The sequence below is a fragment of the Phocoena sinus genome, chromosome 7 (assembly GCF_008692025.1).
Source record: "Phocoena sinus isolate mPhoSin1 chromosome 7, mPhoSin1.pri, whole genome shotgun sequence".
Taxonomy (NCBI): domain Eukaryota; kingdom Metazoa; phylum Chordata; class Mammalia; order Artiodactyla; family Phocoenidae; genus Phocoena; species Phocoena sinus.
Genome location: NC_045769.1, coordinates 9,051,691 through 9,076,515, shown reverse-complemented (window position 1 = coordinate 9,076,515; position 24,825 = coordinate 9,051,691). Strand labels below are relative to the sequence as shown.

At 38.3% G+C, this 24,825-nt stretch overlaps 1 protein-coding gene across 20 annotated transcripts in view; it reads left to right on the top strand.

The window, feature by feature from the left end:
* Positions 1 to 24,825, top strand: part of LOC116756319 (nuclear body protein SP140-like) — an 87,828-nt gene that overhangs the window by 37,847 nt on the left and 25,156 nt on the right. For 9 of the 20 annotated variants that reach the window (XM_032636591.1, XM_032636590.1, XM_032636594.1 and 6 more), the window contains 8 exons: positions 3,281 to 3,361; positions 4,880 to 4,951; positions 10,022 to 10,105; positions 11,501 to 11,584; positions 11,987 to 12,067; positions 21,673 to 21,759; positions 21,975 to 22,091; positions 22,888 to 22,947. In XM_032636591.1, the coding sequence (XP_032492482.1) occupies positions 3,281 to 3,361; positions 4,880 to 4,951; positions 10,022 to 10,105; positions 11,501 to 11,584; positions 11,987 to 12,067; positions 21,673 to 21,759; positions 21,975 to 22,091; positions 22,888 to 22,947 (666 nt within the window). The remainder of the gene's footprint in view (positions 1 to 3,280; positions 3,362 to 4,879; positions 4,952 to 10,021; positions 10,106 to 11,500; positions 11,585 to 11,986; positions 12,068 to 21,672; positions 21,760 to 21,974; positions 22,092 to 22,887; positions 22,948 to 24,825) is intronic. The other 11 variants (XM_032636600.1, XM_032636601.1, XM_032636598.1 and 8 more) reach the window with 5 other exon arrangements.

Here is a 24,825-nt window from a genome sequence, read left to right as displayed (position 1 = left end):
TGTACTATACAGTAGGTCCTTGTTGGTTATCTTTTTTAATACATAGTAGTGTGTATATGTTAATCCTAAACTCCTAATTTATCCCTCCCCCACCTCTCCTTTGGTAACCATATGTTTGTTTTCTATGTCTGTGAGTCTGTTTCTGTTTTCTAAGTAAGTTCATTTGTATCATTTTTTAAATTCCACATACATATAAGCAATATCATATGATATTTGTTTTTCTGTCTCATTTACTCCCCCAATAATTTTAATTGTTAAATCTTTCATATCTGAGCATTTTCATACATTTTCTGCCTTATTCAGAACTGTTTTCACATTCTACTACCCTCCACTTAACCTCCTCACTCTGGTAAATCCTATTTAAAACATACTATGGCAGGGAGGCCTTTCTTTAGAGAAAGCTAGAAAGAAACAGTTGAAAGACAAAGGATAGGAGAGAAGGAGCAACATCAGAGAAACAAGACAAAAGTTGCAGAAACAGAGAAAGAGACAGTCTAGGAGACACCAGCAGAAAGAAACAGAGGCAGAGATGGATAAAATGTAAAGGTTCAAATGGAAAGGGAAGAAGTAGAAAGAGAATGTGGTATAAAAAAGGAAACCACTAAGATCAGAAACTACCACTAAGATCAGGAACAAGACAAGGTTGCCCACCCTCACCACTATTATTCAACATAGTTTTGGCCACAGTAATCAGAGAAGAAAAAGAGATAAAAGGAATCCAAATTGGAAAAGAAGAAGTAAAGCTGTCACTCTTTGCAGATGACATGATACTATACATAGAGAATCCTAAAGATGCTACCAGAAAACTACTAGAGTTAATCAATGAATTTGGTAAAGTAGCAGGATACAAAACTGATGAACAGAAATCTCTGGCATTCCTATACACTAATGATGAAAAAACTGAAAGTGAAATTAATGAAACACTCCCATTTACCATTGCAACAAAAAGAATAAAATATCTAGGAATAAACCTACCTAAGGAGACAAAAGACCCATATGCAGAAATTTATAAGACACTGATGAAAGAAATTAAAGATGATACAAATAGATGGAGAGATATACCATGTCCTTGGATTGGAAGAATCAACATTGTGAAAATGACTCTACTACCCAAAGCAATCTACAGATTCAATGCAATCCCTATCAAACTACCACTGGCATTTTTCACAGAACTAGAACAAGAAATCTCACAATTCATATGGAAACACAAAATACCCTGAATAGCCAAAGCAATCTTGAGAAAGGGAAACAGAGCTGGAAGAATCAGGCTCCCTGACTTCAGACTGTACTACAAAGCTACAGTAAACAAGACAGTATGGTACTGGCACAAAAACAGAAATATAGACCGATGGAACAGAATAGAAAACCCAGAGATAAACCCATGCACATATGGTCACCTTATCTTTCATAAAGGAGGCAAGAATATTCAGTGGAGAAAAGACAGCCTCTTCAATAAGTGGTGCTGGGAAAACTGGACAGCTACATGTAAAAGAATGAAATTAGAACACTCCCTAACACCATACACAAAAATAAACTCAAAATGGATTAAAGACCTAAATGTAAGGCCAGACACCGTCAAACTCTTAGAGGAAAACATAGGCATAACACTCTATGACATAAATCATAGCAAGATCTTTTTTGATCCACCTCCTAGAGAAATGGAAATAAAACCAAAAATAAACAAATGGGACCTAATGAAACTTAAAAGCTTTTGCCCAGCAAAGGAAACGATAAACAAGATGAAAAGACAACCCTCAGAATGGGAGAAAATATTTGCAAATGAAGCAACTGACAAAGGATTAATCTCCAAAACATACAAGCAACTCATGCAGCTCAATATTAAAAAAACAAACAACTCAATCCAAAAATGGGCAGAAGACCTAAATAGATATTTCTCCAAAGAAGATATACAGATTGCCAACAAACACATGAAAGGATGGTCAACATCATTAATCATTAGAGAAATGCAAATCAAAACTACAATGAGATATCATCTCACACCAGTCAGAATGGCCATCATCAAAAAATCTACAAACAGGGCTTCCCTGGTGGCACAGTGGTTGAGAGTCCGCCGGCCGATGCAGGGGACATGGGTTCGTGCCCCGGTCTGGGAAGATCCCGCATGCCGCAGAGCGGCTGGGCCCGTGAACCATGACCACTGGACCTGCGCGTCTGGAGCCTGTGCTCCACAACGGGAGAGGCCACAATAGTGAGAGGCCCGTGTAGTGCAAAAAAAAAAACCTACAAACAATAAATGCTGGAGAGGGTGTGGAGAAAAGGGAACCCTCTTGCACTCTTGGTGGGAATGTAAATTGATACAGCCACTATGGAGAACAGTATGGAGCTTCCTTAAAAAACTAACAATAGAACTACCATATGACCCAGCAATCCCACTACTGGGCATATACCCTGAGAAAACCATCATTCAAAAAGAGTCATGTACAAAAATGTTCATTTCAGCTCTATTTACAATAGCCAGGACATGTAAGCAACCTAAGTGTCCATCAACAGATGAATGGATAAAGAAGATGTGGCACATATACACAATGGAATATTACTCAGCCATAAAAAGAAACGAAACTGAGTTATTTGTGGTGAGGTGGATGGACCTAGAGACTGTCATACAGAGTGAAGTAAGTCAGAAAGAGAAAAACAAATACCATATGCTAACACATATATATGGAATCTAAAAAAAAAGAAAAAAATTGGTCAGAAGAACCTAGGGACAAGATGCGAATAAAGATGCAGACCTACTAGGGAATGGACTTGAGGATACAGGGAGGAGGAGGGGTAAGCTGGGACAAAGTGAGAGAGTGGCATGGATATATATACACTACCAAACGTAAAATAGAAAGCTAGTGGGAAGCAGCCGCATAGCACAGGGAGATCAGCTCAGTGCTTTGTGACCACTTAAAGGGGTGGGATAGGGAGAGTGTGAGGGAGGGAGATGCAAGAGGGAAGAGATATGGGGACATATGTATATGTATAACTGATTCACTTTGTTATAAAGCAGAAACTAACACACCATTGTAAAGCAATTATACTCCAATAAAGATGTAAAAAAAAAAAAAAAAAAGGCAAGGGAGATTTTTCCACAATGGATGAATTCCTCATCCCCTAGTGAAAGCTGCTGTTGCAAAGTTAACCTTCAGGTCAGGTTATTTTGGGGAGTGGGGCCTTCCAGTTTCTCAGGATTTGTTGATTTTCTAGTTATTTTCTTGCTGTGATTCCTCCTTGGTCATAAATTGAGATGTGTGTGGGATTTCATTCTTTACTGCAGGGAACAACAATGCCTGTTGGGAGGCCTGTGATGGAGAAGAGCCCCAGGGAGCCTGGAACATCCCACCAAGATGTGAGCTTGGTAAGGATGGGGAGGGATTGCCAGCCGAGGGTGTCAGGTGGCTGAATTCAGAGCTGGTGTTTATTGATGCTTTTTACCCTGAGCACACTCCACAGTCAAAAGATCTAGTGTGTCTTGGAATCCCATGAGTCCATAATAACATAAATAACATAACAAATAACATAAATATTCCTAAGTGCATTCTAGTAGCAATATGCTGGAGAAAGGTGATGTCTCTCATAGCTATTAATAGTAAAGACTTGAATTTATACTGACCTGCCCTTTATCTTCTCTAAAGAATAAAAACTAAGTATTATTCTATTTGGCTATAATGCTATTATTTTGTGTCTAACATTGGAAAACCCCCAAAAGAAACATGGTCCTTCAGATCAATTGCTCCCAAATCTAAAGTACAATTTTTGTCAGCTATTATTTATTATGTGACTGATTTTTCAAAGAATTTTGGCAAACAAGATGTCATTCTTCTCTCCACAAAGTTATGGATGTAACAGACAAAATGCTACTTATTCCTGTTTTATAGGTAAAGAAATAGAAGCACTGAAGTGTGTAAGGGTCTGTTAGCAGTCAAAGCAGTTAAACAAGTGAGGGTACCAGCATCCTCAATGACTTACTATGGTGACTATCGTGTGGGGCTGCAGAGGGTCAGGGCAGCCAAGACTTAGGTACATATATATGATGGAATATTACTCAGCCATAAAAAGGAATGAAATTGGGTCATTTGTAGAGATACGGATGGACCTAGAGTTTGTCATACAGAGTGAAGTAAGTCAGAAAGAGAAAAACAAATATCGTATATTAATGCATTTATGTGGAATCTAGAAAAATACAGGTGAACCTATTTGCAGGACAGGAATAGAGATGCAGATGTAGGGAATGGACACAGGGGAGAGGAGAGGTGGGGTGAATTGGGAGATTAGGATTGACATATATACACTGCCATGTGTAAAATAGATAGCTAGTATGAAGCTGCCGTATTGCACAGGGAGCTCAGCTTGGTGCTCTATTATGACCTACATGGGTGGGATGGGGTGGGAGGGAGGGAGGTCCAAGAGGGAGGGGATATATATCAGTATACATATACATGTATATCACTATACGTATAGCTGATTCACTTTGTTGTACAGCAGAAACTAACACAACAGTGTAAAGTAACTATACCCCAATTAAAAAAAAAAAAGAAAACTGACTCATGAGTAGGAAAACTGTCAAAGAACACTGAAGGGCAAAGAAGAAGACGACTGGGAGGGAAGCCCAGAGTAAAGGAGGTGTGTGATCCTTCATGGCACAAAAACAACCATGTGTGGGGACAGAAAAATGAGGAGAAAGGTGACTGAGGGATAACGGGAAGGAAAAAAGGCAGAGCAAGGCTCTGGTGTGTCTAAAGTGAGGTGTTTGGAGCAACAGTATCTTTTCCCAAGGAGAAGTTCACCTGACCATTGAACACCAGAATTCAGCATGACCACTCTGAGATCTGTACCACATCACCATGTCTGGTTGGTCTTTTCTGTTTTTCTTTAGTTTCCTGTGAGCCCAAAGCTCTTCAAGGGACAAACGAAGGCAATTCTGAAGAGATTCCCAAACTGCAAGCAGGTAACGGGGGAGCTAATATTGATTTAAGTGACCAATTATCTCATTAATTTGTTTGCATGTCTGTATGCAAGGGACGTTTCCCTTCATTCCCCCAAACACAAACACACACTTTTCCTTAGGCTCTGGTTGCTTTCTTCAGGTATATAGGAGGCAAGGGGGAAAGAGGGACTAAGGGCCTTAATGGAGGGGCTTCTGGGTAGAGAATTTAAGGGCACAGAATAATAAAAATGTAGATTGGGGCCACCACATGCAGTTGCCTAAGTAGTTTCAATTTTATTTAAAAGTATATGGAATCTAAATACAACCAGATTGGGGTTTGGAGGAGAGAGATCATTTTAAACTTATGTCCCAGGGTTGCATAGGTTTAATGAAATACTATGTATAGGAGAGACAAACAGCAAGTGAGTTAAAAGAAAAAATAAGGATGGATTAAAGACCTAAATGTAAGGCCAGATACTATAAAACTCTTAGAGTAAAACTTAGGCAGAACACTCTTTGACATAAATCACAGCAAGAGCTTTTTTGATACACCTCCTAGAGTAATGAAAATAAAAACAAAAATAAACAAATGGGACCTAATGAAACTTCAAAGCTTTTGCACAGCAAAGGAAACCATAAAACAAAAAGTCAATCCTCAGAATGGGAGAAAATATTTGCAACCAAGTAACTGACAAGGGATTAATCTCCAAAATATACATACAGCTCATGCAGCTCAATATCAAAAAAACAAACAACCCAATCAAAAAATGGGGAGAAAATCTAAATAGACATTTCTCCAAGATCTAAAGAAGACATACAGATGACCAAAAAGCACATGAAGAGATGTTCAACGTCACTAATTATTAGAGAAATGCAAATCAAAACTACAATGAGGTATCACCCCACACCGGTTAGAATGGCCATCATCAAAAAGCCTACAAACAATAAATACTGGAGAGGGTGTGGAGAGAAGGGGACCCTCCTACACTGTTGGTGGGAATGTAAATTGGTACAGCCACTTTGGAGAACAGTATGGAGTTTCCTTAAAAGAACTAAAAATAGAGCTACCATATGATCCAGCAATCCCACTCCTGGGCATATATCTGGAGAAAACAATAATTCGAAGAGATACATGAACTACAGTGTTCATTGCAGCACTGTTTACAATAGCCAGGGCATGGAAGCAACCTAAATGTCCATTGATAGATGAATGGATAAAGAAGATGGTACATATATAAATGGAATATTACTCAACCATAAAAAGAACGAAATAATGCCATTTGCAGCAACATAGATGGACCTAGAGATTGTCATACTGAGTGAATTAAGTCTGACAGAGAAAGACAAATATCATATGATATCATTTATATGTGGGATCCAAAAAAATGGTACAAATGAACTTATTTATAAAACAGAGTCACAGATGTAGAAAACAAACTGATGGTTACCAAGGGGGAAAGTGGGGGTAAGCATAATTTGGGACAGGAGTCCCCAACCCCTGGGATGCAGACCAGTACCGGTCCAAGGAACTGGGTCGCACAGCAGGCGGTGAGCAGTGGGCAAGCCAGTGAAGCTTCATCTGCCGCTCCCCATCGCTTTCATCACCGCCTAAACCATCCCCCACCCCCCACACCACGTCCGTGGAAAAATTGTCTTCCACAAAACTAGTCCCTGGTGCCAAAAAGGTTGGGAACTGCTGATTTAGGAGATTGAGATTGACATATACTCACTACTATATATTAAATAAATAACTAATAAGAACCTACTGTGTGGCACAGGGAACCCTACTCAGCACTCTGTAATGACCTCTATGGGAAAAGAGTCTAAAAAAGAGTGGATATATATATATATATAACTGATTCACTTTGCTGTACAGCAGAAACTAACACAACATTATACCTCAACTATACTCCAATAAAAATTAATTTAAAGGGGTGAGATAGGGAGGGTGGTTGGAAGACACAAGAAGGAGGAGATATGGGGATATATGTATATGTATAGCTGATTCACTTTGTTATACAGCAAAAACTAACACACCATTGTCAAGTAATTATACTCCAATAAAGATATTAAAAATTAATTTAAAAATTAAAAATATAATAAAATAGGGCTTCCCTGGTGGCACAGGGGTTGAGAGTCTGCCTGCCGATGCAGGGGACACGGGTTCGTGCCCCAGTCTGGGAAGATCCCACGTGCCGCGGAGCGGCTGGGCCCATGAGCCATGGCTGCTGAGCCTGTGCTCCGCGACGGGAGAGGCCACAACAGTGAGAGGCCCATGTAACGCAAAAAAAAAAAAAAAAAAAAAAAAAAAAAAAAAAAAAAAAAAAAAAAAAAAAATATATAATAAAATAGAGAACTAACAATGACCTACTGTGTAGCACAGGGAACTCTACTTAATACTCTGTAATGACCTATATGGGAAAAGAATCTAAAAAAGAGTGGATATATGTATATGTATAACTGATTCACTGTGCTGTACAGCAGAAACTAATACAACATTGTAAATCAACTATACTCTAATAAAAATTAAAAAAAATAAATAGATGTGGAATCGAAATAGAACCAGGTTAGAATGTGGTGTCAGGGAGGGGAGATAATTTTCAACCTGCTTTCCTCGAGGTTGTGCCAGGAACATGGGCATAGTGGGTATAATCGCAAAATAGAAAACTCATGTCAAAGACATTTGAAACGAGCCTGCCAAGGGGAAGGAAGGATCCCTACTCGTTTGTCAGTGGCAAAAGATGAGAACTTTGATGATTTGCAGAAGGAATATGTGAGATGGAAAAAATATACAGAAAAGCTGAAATTTTAATTTTTAGATTTAAATTTTAAGTTGAAACATTACAAACAGGAAGTTAAGAACTAAAGAGAACAGATAGAAGCAGGGAAATGAGCACCATAGAAGAAAGGAGCTCAACTCAATAATCAAACAATGTACAGAGTTTAAAAGGTAGAGAATGTGACATTAGAGAAAGACCCAGAGAGGGAAAGTGCTAAGAAATAGAAAGACTGGAGGAAAGTATAACAGTTATACATAGAGAAAAAGATAAAGGAGAAGAGTAAAACATCTGTAGAGAGAGAACACCATGTACAAGGATGGAGAAGATGGTTTGGGACATTGTAGGGACTGAAAGAAGAGTTGCTGCATGGAAGCAACTTCTAACACTAGGAGTTGAACATGTTAGCCATGAGTTTTCAGATTATGGTTCCTCCAATTATCAAAGTGGCACCTGTAATACACTCAGAGGCAATGGCCCTCCCCTCAGCCATTCTTGTATGCTCTATCTATAACTTAATGATCCCCAAATTCCTAACTCTGGCCCCAACTTGCCTTGTAAGCTCATTCATCTAAGTGCCTGACTATATTTGTACAGGGATCTGAGAGACATCTCCATTTGGATGGTTTTCGGGAACTTCAATACAAGTCACTTCCATAGTTGCATATACCATCTTTCTTGATGCCAGATCTGCCTCCTTTCCCCGTGTTCCCTATCTCAGTATGGAACGCTATTGTTCCATTCTTTAGGTAGACACCTAGGGGTCACCAATGACTCTTTTCCCTCCCTCAACTCACACACCCCATCAATCATCCAGTTTAGTTAACTATACCTTTAACTTGTCTCTTACTCATCCACTTGTTGCCACACCTGACACGGAAGCCCTAGTCAGATGTCTCTTCTCTCTGGAACTAGAGCCAGGGCAACAGACTCTATATGGTCTCATACCTTCCTCCAGTCATCCTCCCACCATATCCATTCTCTCCAACTCAACTAGATGACCCTTTGAAAATGCAGGTTGGCTTATCTCACTTTCCTACCTTAAATCAATAACTTTTTGTTGTCAAAAGTTTGAAATCCTTCCCTGTTTTCCTTCCCATGGCTCCAGCCTCATGTCTGCCTCTCCTGCAACGACTTCTAAAGTTTGTTTAAAACTTTGCAGTAATTTTAATTTTGATTACTTTTTCTCATCTGAGTCTTTGCACACTTAGCCCTGTGCTTGGAACAATTTTCTTGGTCCACTCCACTCTCCATTCTGCTCACTAATCTGGTGAAATCACATGGAAGTTATAGACCACCTCAGAGATACCTTTTCTAATTCCTAGTTCTAGAAAAAAACAGCATGAGAGATGGGGAGAAGACAGAAAGCTCAGCATCAGGAAAGGAAGAGAGAGAAAAGGCAGGTGGAAAGAGACATGGGAAAAGAAACAAATCGGGACAAAGAGAAGTACCAAGAGATTCCAATAGCAAGATACTGAGATAGAAATAGAAGAAGCAGAGATGTGTGGAAAGGGTGAGAATGAGAAAGAGAACTGGGTTGGGAGACAATGTGTACAGTCTCCATCAGATTATTGGATTGTGCAAGCCCCCTCTTACCTTCATGAAACCCTAAGACACAGGTATACAAACTGTTGTAACTTCTATTTTATGGTTGGGGAAATGAAACAGAAGGGCATGGAGGTTATTTTTGCAAGGGCAAGGTAGAAAAGGAAGAGTGGGCACCAGCATCCTGGGTGTGTCACTGAGGGTGACAGTTGTGTGAAGCCAGCTGACAATCAGCGTGGGGTCATGTGGTCAGAAAAGGAAGAGGAAACCCAAGGAGTTCTGCAGGTTCCCAGGGGAGAGAACCAGGGTCCAAGAGAAGATTTAGTTAAGGAAAAATTAATGTTGGTGGGGAGGGAAAGGAAACCACTGAGAGACAGGAAGTATAGAAATGGACCCAACCACTTAGGCTTGAAGAGATCTAGAATAAGAAAGTTAGAAAGGATAACAGGAGAAAAGGGATACACTATCACTGAAAAACAAACAAACAAACAAACCCCAAGACCTGAAGACAAGAGATGAGGAGAGAAACACAGACAATCAAAGAGATGCACAGCTAGGAAACAGAGCTGTGTGGAGGTGGAACTGTGGGTAGGATGCTGAGAAGGAGAGAGAAGAGGTGCAGATGGCAAAGAAGCAGAAGGAGATGGCGTGGCTCTCAGAAGCAGTGCTTGGAGCAGACATATGGTTTTTCCATCATGTTTGGCATGAGCCAATCGAGGTCTGTTTCTGATCGCCCTCCATGGTCCATCATGTCCTTGTTTCTCTGCAGTGACCTGTTATCCCAAAACTCCCCAAATGACTCACGAAGGAGAACCCAAGGAGGTGCTCAGCCTACTACCAGTAGAGGGAGAAGGTAATTATGATTTAAACTCCTCAATAAATAGGAAAAAATATCCCCCCTTCTCTCATCTTGCCATTCTCTTCTTCATATTCACATACATACACATGGAATTGTGTCGATTTTCTGTTTTGTTTTTTCCAAAACTGTGAGAGAGACTAAGGAGAAAGGTGAGCTGAACTGAGTGGGGAGAGCACCCCTGCATGGAGAACATAGGAAAACAGGATGTGCCAAAGGTAGGCTGGAGTCCCAAACCACAAGTACCTGGGTGACTTTATTAAATGCATATAAAATCCAAATGTCATCAGGTTATGGCAGTTGAGGCAAGGAGATCATTTTCAGCTTACTTCGGACGTACAAGGAGCATGGAAGTAAGTTTTGTGAATGACTGATAAGCTTGCAATTTAGAAAGGTCATGTGGGAGACTTAGAATAGAGCTAATAAGGGAAGGCTCTCCAGCACTGTGGTCCATGTGAAAATGGAAGGACTTTTGTCAGTTTGAGAGAAGGGATCTGTGAGCATGAGGAAAATATATAAAATAAGGAAATTTTACAGGCATCTAGAAAGAGAAGACCCAGAGAAAAAGAGAAAAGGAGAAAATGGAAGACAAGGTAGAAAGGGAATTACCTCAGTAAGAAATGAGATACAAAGATAAAAATTAGAGAAACTATATAGAGAGGCAAATAAATACCAAAAAAAAAGTGCAAGGAAGTGCAGAGAAACTATGTCGAGAAAGAGTTTTATCAGATCAATAGAGTGAAAACAGCTGTACAGGGAAGAGAGGAGAGAAGTTAGGATCCTGGAATGCTGAAGTATGCATATCAGTCAGGAGCATCTTCCATCCCAGTAGTGAGTTTCCAAGTTAGGTTTGCCCCATTGAGAGAGTGGTGTCCATAACATAGAGTAATAACTCTCTCCCTGGCAGCCTCAGCTACTCTCAGGTAACAGAATGTGTCTCAAGCACATGCCTGCTAGGCAGACCCATCTTCCAAGGTCATCCATCTATGTATTTACCTGAAGACATTTATCCCAGGGCCCTCTCCATTTGGATGTCTTTCAGGAACTGACACTTCCAAAATTGAAACCAACATCTTCTTCCATGAAACTGGAATGTCCTTTTCTTACAGGGTTTGCTCTCTCAGTAAATGGAACTTGAATGTCCCATTTTCTCTTGCTCCCATCTTGCCCATTTTCTCCACTTTAGCACAATTTTTATGTGCAAGATGGAAATCAGATCATATTACTTTCCCACTTAAACCTGGTGACCTTTGTTGTCCAAAGATTAGATCAGTTATCCTTCCTGTCTTTCTGTGCCTTCCATTCATCATGCGACCCTTGCCAATTTCTTCTTTCTCGTCTCACTTGTGGTCTGAGCATCCTGGCTCAGCTCATTTTCTTGTTTCTCTTTAGTGTCCTGTGATCCTAAAGCTTCCCAAATGACCAACAAAGAAGAACCAGAGGAGCTGCCTAGTCAACCACTATGTGATGGAGAAGGTAATTGTGATTTCAACTCCCAAATTGAATCTTTGTTTTTCTGTCTGCAGAGAGGAAAATCTCCATCTTTCTTCTCTCTTCCTACCCTACTCCCCTTCACATACCCATACAGAAGAAATATATAGAGCCAACTGGAAAGGATGAAAAAGACAGAGAAAATTAGTGTATAAGAAGGGAGTGAGATGGGTAGACTGTTTTCAGCCTCTGATGATAGTGACGGGAGCCATGTTAACCTCTAGGTCAGGTGAGCTCAAAGGCAGGAGGGTCTAAGGGCAAGGACATTCCCATCTTGGAGATACTTGAGCTGCTCTGGTCTTCCTGGTTGTCTCTGGGAGGGTTTTCCTACTACGGTTTCCATTGGTCATACACTGGGATTCCAAGAGATTTCATTCTATTTATCAGAAGGAAGCAGTACCTGTTCAGAAGTGTGTGATGAAGAAGAACCCCAGGAATCCTTGAGCTCACTACCAAAAAGTGGAGCAGGTGAGAGAGATAAGGACTGTCTGGGCTGCAGGGTATCAGGAGGATGGTGTTTCCTGATGGATTTTACTCTAGGAATACTCCACAATGAAAGCTCCAGTTAATTCTCAAATATCATTCTTCACATTTACCTTGGCTCTTTGGCCCTTGTACCTTGCAAGGGACAAGAAACCTTGAGCAACTCCATAATTAGGAGATCATATTGTTTGATTGTAGGTATCCATATATTCAGTTGTAGTAGATAGAATTCCACATAGGAGAAAGAACACAGAAGTTGTACAAAAATTTGATTAACTTTAGTGGAACTGTTAGTACATTATTCTCTAGCTATTTATTATCTCCCAAGAATATTTATATTCACCTCTTCCAGCACAGAAACATAATCTTTCATTTGTGTATTATCTACAGAGAGTTGATTTATTGGTTAAGTTGGTGTAATGTACTTTAACTCATCATAAACTGTTTCTTTGCCCAAATGTTTGAACTTTTGATCTTATTATAGGAATAACTCATGACTTCAAATGTTTGAGGTTCTTTGGGGGTTTTAGTTGTTTCTTATTCCATGGACAACACTCAAAGATGAAGTACAGTTGGGTTTAAGCTGATTTTGATGATTAGGTGGAGTCATGGTCTTTATATAAATAGTTTGTAGCATCCTTGCCCTGAATGCCCATCAGTAGCTGTCAGCCTGATATTTCTTAATGCAATTTATCCTCAATTAAAATTTATTTTAAAAGCATAATTACAAGTAAAGCCATTATTTTTTTCCAGGAGTTGGCTTGGGACGATGACATATTCAAAAATTCTTCAAATTGGCTCTACTAGAAATATTTTAGAAGAACTGAATTATAAAGTTAGGGTGGTGATCGTCCTAAGTGAAGTCAGTCTTGGAATGTTATTATTAGTAGTAACATTATAGGGAAGTCAGAGGCTTCAGACATTAAACCAGTAAATAGAAAAACTAAAGTTGTAAGGATAAAGGATAAAAATATGAAGGAGAATGTGACAATCAGTGTGACAATCTAGGCATCCAGGAAAACTTTATTCTGATTGATCTTGAGTGGAAGCAGTTCTACTTCATGGAATTGTCTGCATGTTCTGGGGATCTTTGGGTAGTAAAAAGACATTAAATAATCCACTTGATATTTGTTTTTATATGGGCACCTGAAGAGATTGAAAATCTGTTTGTTTCCACAGCATTCAGAAGTTATGATCTACTCCAAATGCATAATGGCTTTCAGTTTAACAATTTGACATGTCCTAGAGAAGGCTCTATGTTCAGTTACTTGAGACAATTTTGCTTTCTGTAAGGGAATGAACTCTACAAGGGAGTCTGGAACAGTCATTGCATAACCAGCCTGGTATTTCATTTTACTTTATTTTCTTTTGTCTCATTTAATTTTATTTTTATTTTAGAGATAAAACTTATCACCAAACAATATTAAGTCAGGATTTAGTAAGGAAGTATCTAAACTATCTCTTCTGGAAGTGGACATTAGAAACTAAATCCTAGGATTCTCCTTCCTTGAGTAAGAATATTACTCTATAATGCACACACACACACACACACACACACACACACACACATATGACATTTTCTTTATCTATTTATCTATTGATGAACACTTAGGTTGTTCCCATGTCCTTGGCTATTGTTTAAATAATGCTGCAGTGAACATTAGGGTGCAGATTTTGTTTCCTTTGGATTATATATCCAGGAGTGGAATTGCTGGAACATAAGGTAGTTCTATTTTTAGTTTTTTGAGGAAACTCCATGCTATTTTCCACAGTGGCTGCACCAATTTACATCCCACCAACAGTGCTCAATGGTTCCCTTTGCTCCACATTCTCACCAACATTTGTTATTGTTTGTGTTGACAATCTCCTTTTCTTAAACATCAACCCTGCCATACAACGTAACCTAAAAATGAGGGTAATGTCTTATGATATTCACAGTCCCTGGGGTTTAGGAACAAATCTTGGGAGGTCATTTTAGAATTCTACCTATGACAATGAAGCTTGAGTAAATCTCCAGAAAATAACTATCCAGATGAGACATTGATTTTCCCAAGCAAATAATATAGGCTACCAAACAAATTAAAACACCAAAGAAAGCTGAGCATATGTGTGTTAAAGAAAAGAATTTGACTTTAGAAAAGACTATAGTAATTGGCTTAGGCACTACAGGGAAGTGAGGTATACCTATTTTGTTTATTTCCTGCATGTCTTGAATATGCATAGTATAGGCATACTGATGTTCAGATTAACTATAAAGTGACCATGTGTAGGAGAATTTTCCAGGAATTCTAAGGTTAGCCCTTCTCAGTACACTTAATATGTAGTTTCATTTGCAGAATAGAGCCTTACCTATTAAATTTTTAGGAGTTTCTTGGAGAAAAGAAAGGACAGTTTGTTACATAATGGTCTGAATATAGCAGTTATTGGTTGGCACAGGGAACTACTCGGTCATTTTTTTCAGTCCTTTTAGAGAAATATTATCAAATGAGTCATTTACTTTTGACATGCCAAAAGTTGCCCACTGAAATCTAAAGACATCTTTTGTGAAAATTTACCATTTATTAAATGCAAGTTAGAATCACACTGAGAGTACAAAGAGGAAGTGAAAGTTCTGCCAGTGGGAGATTGTGACGTTGGCAAAGACAAGCCCACGACATAGAGTCATAAGTATGAATGGTGTCCTGAAAATGGAGTATTGTGCTCATCAATCAAGCAGAAACTAAAAAGAAGACATATGATCAATTATATGATAACAGTTATGTACTAAACAAAAGGATTTTCTTTCAAAAATTAATATGATGTCAAGTATCCTCATGAAAGTTTTGGTGAGGCACACAAGACAAAATGTGACAAACTATATTTGCACAAATTATCGACTTTCTAATGGACCCCCATCCATTAATTAGTCTTTGGGGCTAGCTTGGATTGGGGATTTATCAAATCTATGCCTCTATCTATTTGCTTTGGATCACTATCTTCTAATAATGAAGAAGCACAGGAAAATCAGGAACAGACAAACACACGAGACAAGACTTTTAAAAAAATAGACAAAAGAAAAGTGAGAATAAATGAAGTAGTGGAAGAATAAGCACATTAATAGAACATTTGCTAAATGCTGTCCCGCCAAACCAAAATGTCTGCTTACTTTGTATGTAATTGCATACACATCTTGAAATAATAAAATAAATTCAGAAATAAAACTTCAATGAAACAAGTCAGAGCTCAAGTTGTTCTTGAGATGGATTCACTTGGCAGTGGATCAGGAAGACAATCTGAGTCGTGCACAAGAAGCTGGGGTTTTGGACCAACACCTGTTGGCCCAAGGGTCCCACAAGACACCCCTAAGCAAGAGTCCTCAAGACGATCTTGGTGGGAACACCATTTGTGAAGGAAGAGTGGCCACCATGCAATATTTGAAGCTAAAGCTGGATTTATAGCTTGCTGAGCAAGACACATGGTGGGAGGAAGCACTCTACACAGTTTTTTTTTAATAAGCTGCTGATTTGACTTATTTTTAATTAATTTTTATTGGAGTATAGTTGATTTACAATGGTGTGTTTTTACTTACACTCTTGGGAAGCATGTAGTTCAGGGACTGCAGACTTTCAGAAACAGGAGTGTTTATAAATCAGTTCGCATTTAGCCATACACATAGGCTTTCTGAAGTGTATCTGTTGCTGACTGGCTGATTTTCATAAGTGTAAGGCTGCAACTGATTAGCTGACTTTAGATGTGGTTAGTGATGCAAGCAGTCATTGGCCAATTGGGATGAATTTAAAACTGGTTCTGACGATTACTTTTTGCAACTTTCAAAGGACAGTTTTTCCTAGAAGGATAAGACCTTTTTATTTTATTCTTAGGGATAAAAGTAGAAAAATGAAAGTAGAGAAGGCAGAATGAGGTTCAAAAGATGGGAAAAACATGGCTCTGTTGGATCTCAGGTGTGATTATTGGAGCAGATATTCTTTTTCCCAGAAGGCAGTTCATTGTTGTTTTTCTTTTTGGTTTTTCTTTTCTTTTCTTTTTTTCATCTTTATTGGAGTATAATTGCTTTACAATGTTGTGTTAGTTTCTGCTGTATAACAAAGTGAATCAGCTATATGTATACATATATCCCCATATACCATCCCTCTTGCGTCTCTCTCCCACCCTCCCTATCCCACCCCTCTAGGTGGGCACAAAGCACCGAGCTGATCTCCCTATGCTATGTGGCTGCTTCCCACTACTTATCTATTTTACATTTGGTAGTGTATATATGTCAATGAAACTCTATCACTTTGTCTCATATTACCTGTCCTCCTCCCTGTGTCCTCAAGTCCATTCTCTGCGTCTGCATCTTTATTGCTGTCCTGCCGCTAGGTTCATCAGAACCATTTTTTTTTTTTTTTAGATTCCATATATATGTGTTAGCATAGGGTATTTGTTTTTCTCTTTCTTACTTACTTCACTCTGTGTGACAGTCTCTAGGTCCATCCACCTCACTACAAATGACTCAATTTTGTTTCTTTTTATAGCTAATATTCCACTGTATATATATATGTGTGCCACAACTTCTTTATCCATTCATCTGTCAATGGACACTTACGTTGCTTCCATGTCCTGGCTATTGTAAATAGTGCTGAAATGAACATTGTGGTACATGTCTCTTTTTGAATTATGGTTTTCTCAGGGTATATGCCCAGTAGTGGGATTTCTGGGTCGTATGGTAGTTCTATTTTTAGTTTTGTTAAGAACCTCCATAGTAGCTGTATCAATTTACATTCCCACCAACAGTGCAAGAGGGTTCCCTTTTCTCCACACTCTCTCCAGCGTTTATTGTTTGTAGATTGTTTTAATTATGGCCATTCTCACCAGTGTGAGGTGATACCTCATTGTGGTTTTGATTTGCATTTCTCTAATGATTTGTGATGTTGAGCATCCTTTCATGTGTTTGTTGGCAATCCATATATCTTCTTTGGAGAAATGTCTATTTAGTTCTTCTGCCCATTTTTGGATTGGGTTGTTTGTTTCTTTAATACTGAGCTGCATGAACTGCTTGTATACTTTGGAGATAAATCCTTTGTCATTTGCTTCGTTTGCAAATAATTTCTCCTATTCTGAGGGCTGTCTTTCTTCTTATTTGTAGTTTCCTTTTAAGTTTCATTAGGTCCCATGTATTTATTTTTGTCTTTATTTCCATTTCTCTAGGAGGTGGGTCAAAAAGGATCACCCTGTGATTTATGTCAAAGAGTGTTCTTCCTATGTTTTCCTCTAAGGGTTTTATAGCGTCTGGCCTTACATTTAGGTCTTTAATCCATTTTGAGTTTATTTTTGTGTATGGTATTAGGAAGTGTTCTAATTTCATTCTTTTACATGTAGCTGTACAGTTTTCCCAGCACCACTTATTGAAGAGGCTGTCTTCTCTCCATTGTATATTCTTGCCTCCTTTATCAAAAATAAGGTGACCATATGTGCATGGGTTTATCTCTGGGCTTTCTATCCTGTTCCATTGATCTGGATTTCTGTTTTTGTGCCAGTACTCTACTGTCTTGATTATTGTGGCTTTGTAGTATAGTCTGAAGTCAGGGAGCCTGATTCCTCCAGCTCCGTTTTTCTTTCTCAAGATTACCTATTCGAGATCTTTTGTGTTTCCATACAAATTGTGAAATTTTTTGTTCTAGTTCTGTGAAAAATGCCATTGGTAGTTTGATAGGGATTGCATTGAATCTGTAGATTGCTTTGGGTTGTATTGTCATTTTCACAATATTGATTCTTTCAATCCAAGAACGTGGTATACCTCTCTATCTGTTTGTATCATCTTTAATTTCTTTCATCAGTGTCTTATAGTTTTCTGCATGCAGGTCTTTCGTCTCCTTAGGTAGGTTTATTCCTACGTATTTTCTTCTTTTTGTCACAGTGGTAAATGGGAGTGTTTCCTTAATTTCTCTTTCAGGTTTTTCATCATTAGCGTATAGGAATGCAAGAGATTTCTGTGCATTAATTTTGTATCCTGCAACTTTACCAAATTCATTGATTAGCTCTAGTAGTTTTCTGGTAGCATCTTTAGGATTCTCTATGTATAGTATCATGTCATCTGCAAACAGTGAGAGTTTTACTTCTTCTTTTCCAATTTGGATTCCTTTTATTTCTTTTTCTTCTCTGATTGCTGTGGCTAAAACTTCCAAAACTATGTTGAATAGTAATGGTGATAGTGGGCACCCTTGTCTTGTTCCTGATCTTAGAGGAGATGGCTTCAGTTTTTCACCATTGAGAATGATGTTGGCTGTGGGTTTGTCATATATGGCCTTTATTATGTTGAGGTAGATTCCCTCTATGCCCACTTTCTGGAGAGTTTTTGTCATAAATTGGTGTTGAATTTTTTAAAAGCTTTTTCTGCATCTATTGAGATTATCATGTGGTTTTTATCCTTCTATTTTTTAATATGGTGTATCACATTGATTGATTTGCATATGTTGAAGAATCCTTGCATTCCTGGGATAAACCCCACTTGATCATGATGTATGATCCTTTTAATGTGCTGTTGGATTCTGTTTACTAGTATTTTGTTGAGGATTTTTGCATCTATGTTCATCAGTATTATTGGCCTCTAGTTTTCTATCCTTGTGACATCTTTGTCTGGTTTTGGTATCAGGGTGGTGGTGGCCTCGTGCAATGAGTTTGGGAGTATTCCTCCCTCTGCTATATTTTTGGAGAGTTTGAGAAGGATGGGTGTTAGCTCTTCTCTAAATGTTTGATAGAACTTGCCTGTGAAGCCATCTGGTCCTGGGCTTTTGTTTGTTGGAAGATTTTTAATCACAATTTCAATTTCAGTACTTGCGATTAGTCTGTTTATATTTTCTATTTCTTCCTGATTCAGTCTCAGAAGGTAGTGCTTTTCTAAAAATTTGTCCATTTCTTCCAGGTTTTCCATTTTATTGGCATATAGTTGCTTGTAGTAATCTCTCATGATCCTTTGTATTTCTGCAGTGTCAGTTGTTACTTCTCCTTTTTCATTTCTAATTCTGTTGATTTGAGTCTTCTCCCTTTTTTTCTAGATGAGTCTGGCTAATGGTTTATCAATTATGTTTATCTTCTCAAAGAGCCAGCTTTTAGTTTTATTGATCTTTGCTATTGTTTCCTTCATTTCTTTTTCATTTATTTCTGATCTGATTTTTATTATTTCTTTCCTTCTGCTAACTTTGGGTGTTTTTTTTGTTCTTCTTTCTCTATTTGCTTTAGGTGTATGGTTAGGTTGTTTATTTGAGATTTTCCTTATTTCTTGGGGTAGGATAGTACTGCTATAAACTTCCCTCTTAGAACTGCTTTTGCTGCATCCCATAGGTTTTGGGTCATCGTGTTTTCATTGTCATTTGTTTCTAGGTATTTTTTGATTTCCTCTTTGATTTCTTCAGTGATCTCTTGGTTATTTAGTAGTATATTGTTTAGCCTCCATGTATTTGGTTTTTTTACAGTTTTTTTCCTGTAATTGATGTCTAGTCGCATAGCGCTGTGGTCATAAAAGATACTTGATACAATTTCAATTTTCTAAAATTTACCAAGGCTTGACTTTTGTCCCAGGATATGATCTATCCTGGAGAATGTCCCATGAGCACTTGAGAAGTAAGTGTATTCTGTTGTTTTGGGATGAAATTTCCTATAAATATCAATTAAGTCCATCTTGTTTAATGTGTCATGTAAAGCTTGTGTTTCCTTATTTATTTTCACTTTGGATGATCTGTCCATTGGTGAAAGTGGGCTGTTAAAGTCCCCTGCTATTATTGTGTTACTGTTGATTTCCCCTTTTATGGCTGTTAGCATTTTCCTTATGTATTGTAATGCTCCTATGTTGGGTGTGTAAACATTTACAATTGTTATATCTTCTTCTTGGATTGATCCCTTGATCATTATATAGTGTCCTTCTTTGTCTCTTTTAATAGTCTTTATCTTAAAGTCTATTTTGTCTGATATGAGAATTGCTACTCAAGCTTTCTTTTGATTTCCATTTGCATGGAATATCTTTTTCCATCCCCTCACTTTCAGTCTGTATGTGTCCCTAGGTCTGAAGTGGGCCTCTTGTAGACAGCATATATATGGGTCTTATTTTTGTATCCATTCAGCCAGTCTATGTCTTTTGGTTGGAGCATTTAATCCATTTACATTTAAGGTAATTATCAATATGTATGTTCCTAGTACCATTTTCTTCATTGTTTTGGGTTTGTTTTTGTAGATCTTTTCCTTCTCTTGTGTTTCCTGCCTAGAGAAGTTCCTTTAGCATTTGTTGTAAAGCTGGTTTGGTGGTGCTGAATTCTCTTAGCTTTTGCTTGTCTGTAAAGGTTTTAATTTCTCCATTGAATCTGAATGAGACCCTTGCTGAGTAGAGTAATCTTGGTTGTAGGTTTTTCCCTTTCATCACTTTAAATATGTCCTGCCAGTCCCTTCTGGCTTGCAGAGTTTCTGCTGAAAGATCAGCTGTCAACCTTATGGGGATTCCCTTGTATGTTATTTGTTGTTTTTCCCTTTCTGCTTTTAATATTTTTTCTTTGTATTTAATTTTTGATTGTTTGATTAATATGTGTCTTGGCATGTTTCTCCTTGGATTTATGCTGTATGGGACTCTCTGTGCTTCCTGGACTTGATTGACTCTTTCCTTTCCCATGTTAGGGAAGTTTTCAACTGTAATCTCTTCAAATATTTTCTCAGTCCCTTTCTTTTTCTCTTCTTCTTCTGAGACCCCTATAATTCGAATGTTGGCATGTTTAACATTGTCCCAGAGGTCTCTGAGACTGTCCTCAGTTCTTTTCATTCTTTTTTCTTTATTCTGCTCTGTGGTAGTTATTTCCACTATTTTGTCTTCCAGGTCACTTATCCATTCTTCTGCCTCAGTTATTCTATTGATTGCTTCTAGAGAATTTTAAATTTCATTTATTTTGTTGTTCATCATTGTTTGTTTGCTCTTTAGTTCTTCTTGGTCCTTGTTAAGTGTATCTTGTATTTCCTCCATTCTATTTCCAAGGTTTTGGATCATCTTTTCCAAGATTTTGGATCATCTTTAGTTCCAAGGTTTTGGATCATTCATTACTATGAGTTCTTTTTCAGGTAGACTGCCTATTTCCTCTTCATTTTTTGGTCTGGTGGGTTTTTACCTTGCTCCTTCATCTGCTGTGTATTTCTCTGTCTTCTCATTTTGTTTAACTTACTGTGCTTGGGGTCTCCTTTTCGCAGGCTGCAGGTTCGTAATTCCCATTGTTTTTGGTGTCCGTCCCCAGTGGGTAAGGTTGGTTCAGGGGTCTGTGTAGGCTTCCTGGTGGAGGGGACTTGTGCCTGTGTTCTAGTGGGTGGGGCTGCATCTTGTCTTTCTGGTGGGCAGAGCTGTGTCTGGTGGTGTGTTTTGGGATGTCTGTGAACTTAGTAAGATTTTAGGCAGCCTCTCTGCTAGTCAGTGGGTTTGTGTTCCTGTCTTGCTAGTTGTTTGGCATGGGGTGTCCAGCACTGGAGCTAGAAAGCAGTTCATTATAGTTCAGAATATTAGTGTGCATTATGAGAGCCCCAGGAATTCTTCCCTAATCACTGTCTCAGGATCTGTGGATGGTAATTTTCCTGTGTCTCTTTAGTATCTGGCAAACTAGAAGCTCTTCAGATGAATACAGAAGGAGATTCTGAGGAGCTAACTTCTAGCCCACTATCTTATAATGGACAAGGTAACTATGCATTAAGAAAAAAAGCAGAAACAAAGTTCTGGTAAAGAGAAAAGGATGAGAAAGGGGAAAATGGAGGCTTAAAGGAAGAGTCAGGTGTAGGGAGGATAAATGAAAGATTTCAGAGGAAGAGATAGAAAAAGTGGGATCAACAAGGGTTTGGAAAAGAGGATCACTAGGGAAATGAAAAGTCTTCATAATTCACAATTTTGCCCTAGGAGCAGAGCCACCAACATTTGGAAATGAGAAGTGTTCCTGTGTTATGTGTTTCTCAAAATATGTGCCAGGAGGTCCAGAAGGAAGTACTGAAAGTAAAGAAGCTAGTGACATGATGGGTAAGGATACCTGAGTGTGGTGAGATGGGGGTGGCTCCACTGGTAACACAGACGCAGGTTGGGTGGTGGCAGGTGGTCCAATCCATCCCAGTATCCTGATCTCTGCATTTGCTTGACCTGATCCTTTTGGGAATAGCAGGGAAGCAAGAGATCATTATAAAATTGTGTCTAAGGGATGGCCCATGTTGATTATATATGGATGATGTAGTAGAAATACACTTTTAAAATGGCAGTATATTGTTTATTACATCAGTATATTACTAATAAAGCCTTGTGATTTACAATGTTTTCTATCCCTGTCACCCAAGAAAGTCAAGTGTATGTCCACTAGTAGATAATAGTGTCATTTTGTCACAACCTTAGAAAGTTCTCAAAAGACAACTAGTCCTGTCACTTAATTGTCAGGAGAAGAGACTTCAGATCAACTATTCTTAACCCACCACATATTTTTGATAGATGTTCTCCAGCATGTCACTTGTTTATATAGTGATCCTATTAAGTTTTGTACATAAGATCTTATTTAATCCTAACAAAATTCTTAAGAACTAGACAGATATCCCTGAGTAAACTGAAGTACATAGGTATTGAAGAACGTTTTTCAATGTCCCATTAAGAAATAAAGGAAGACCCAGGGCTCATCCTGGACTCTCACTTCTCAATTCAGTAGGTTTAGTTCCTTTAGAAGGAAGAGACAGATGATAACCCAAACATCTTTATAAATTCAAGCCTTTTGCAGTATGAATCATTCTAAGATTTATAACTTCATTTTTGTTTCCTCACCACCTGTTTTTTCTAGATACTGTGGATCTTGGAAACAACTCTACTTTGGGAAAACTCAAGAGGAAAAGAAGTAAGAGTGCATACAATTTTACTTGCTTTTGATATTAAAATGAGTTTTTAAGGCCAGTTTCATTATTATAATTAATAATAATAAATATTAATAATATGACAGCCCCATAAAGATGTCTATATCCTAATCTCTGGAACCTGTAATCTGTTCTCTTACATGGCAAAAGGGATTTTACAGATATAATTAAGATAGGGACCTTGAAAGGGGCGATTATCCTGGATTATTGTGGTGCATCCAATATCATCAAATGGGCCTTAAAAAATGAAGAAGTGTGTCTGGCTGTGAAGAGAGGGAGAAGCGATTATGGAAGATAGTCACAGAGAGATGCAATATTTGCTGGCTTTGCAGATGAAGGGGAGGAAAAAGGAATATGGGTGGCTCCTAGAAGCTGGGAAAGTAAAAGAAATAGATTTTCCTCTATAGCCTCCAGACAAGAATGAAGACCTACTGAAACCTTGATTTTAGCCCAGAGAGACCCTTGTCAGACTTCTAACCGACACAAGTGTAAGACAATAAAGTGTTTTAAGTCACTAAATTTGAGGTCATTTGTTATGGCAGCAATAAAAGAGTAATACAGAATTTTTGGTCATTGGAAGTGGGGTGCAGCTATATTGCATTCCTGAAAATGTGGAAGTGGCTTTGGAATTGGGCAATGGCCAGAGGGAAATTGGGTTATAAGAAGAATTTTAAGTAGAATGATAGAGAATGTCTAGATTGCCTTGAGCAGTTTGTTAGTAGAAAGGTGGTGCTGAAGACTCTGCTTGTGAGGACTTGGAAGTGAAGAACATGGTAGAGAAAACCTATATCATATTAGAGAATGTGTAAATTGTCATGAAACCACTGTCAGTTTAAAGGTGTCACTGAAGGAAATAAGGGACATGTGTTTGGAATTTAAAGGAAAGGGGATCCTTATTATATAGTGGCAGAAAGCTCAGTGAAATTCTATCCTGCAGTTATGCGGAAAGCAGAATTTTCTGGATATATAGCTAAGGAGATTTCTAAGTACTATGATAAAGGTGCAGCTGGTTTCATGTTGCTGCTTAGAGTAAACTGTGAGAGGAAAGAGATAAGTCAAGGGAAGAACTGCTAAACAAAAGGAATAAGAACTTGATGATTTGGAAAATTCTTAGCCTATTCAGATTGCAAAAGATGCTCATATTCGGAGCTTCATTGTCAGGAAAATGTGCTCTGCAGTGACAACCCAGAGTGTGACTGTATAACTTTTTGCTAATGCCCCAGAAGTAGTGAAAATTCAGGGTATTCAGTCATATAAAATGTTCTTTGAAGAGGTTAAGTTTGTGACCCATAGATACCTTCAACCATCTTAGCAGAAGTGAAAAATAGATATGTGAGTATACAGGAAAGATCTGTAGAAGAGACTGTTGTCTAATGGAGGAGATCCCCATGACATACATCAGAGATTGATAAGATTCTTGAAAACTTTATACCAACAGAAACAGAGATGTCCTTTTTCTAGTCCCTGGAACCTGTAATCTGTTACTTCACCTGGCAAAAGAGACTTTGATGGTGTGATTAAGTTAAGGGTTTTGAGATGCGGAGATTTTTCTAGATTATCTGGGTGGCCCCCATCAAATCACAGGGGTCCTTAAAATCAGAAAACCTTTCCTTCTATGGAGAGAGGGATATGTGACTATAGAATAATGATCAGAGAGATACAATGTGGCTGGCTTTGAAGATGAAGGCAGGGAGCAATGAGCCAAGAAATGTGGGCAGCCTTCAGAAGCTGGAAAAGGTAAAGAAATGAATTATCCCCTATGGCTTCCAGAAAGGAACAGAGCTCTCTGGATTCTTTGATTTTAGCTCAGTGAGACTTATATTTTTTCAAAAATTTTATTGTTTTTAAAATTTTAAAATATATGCTCT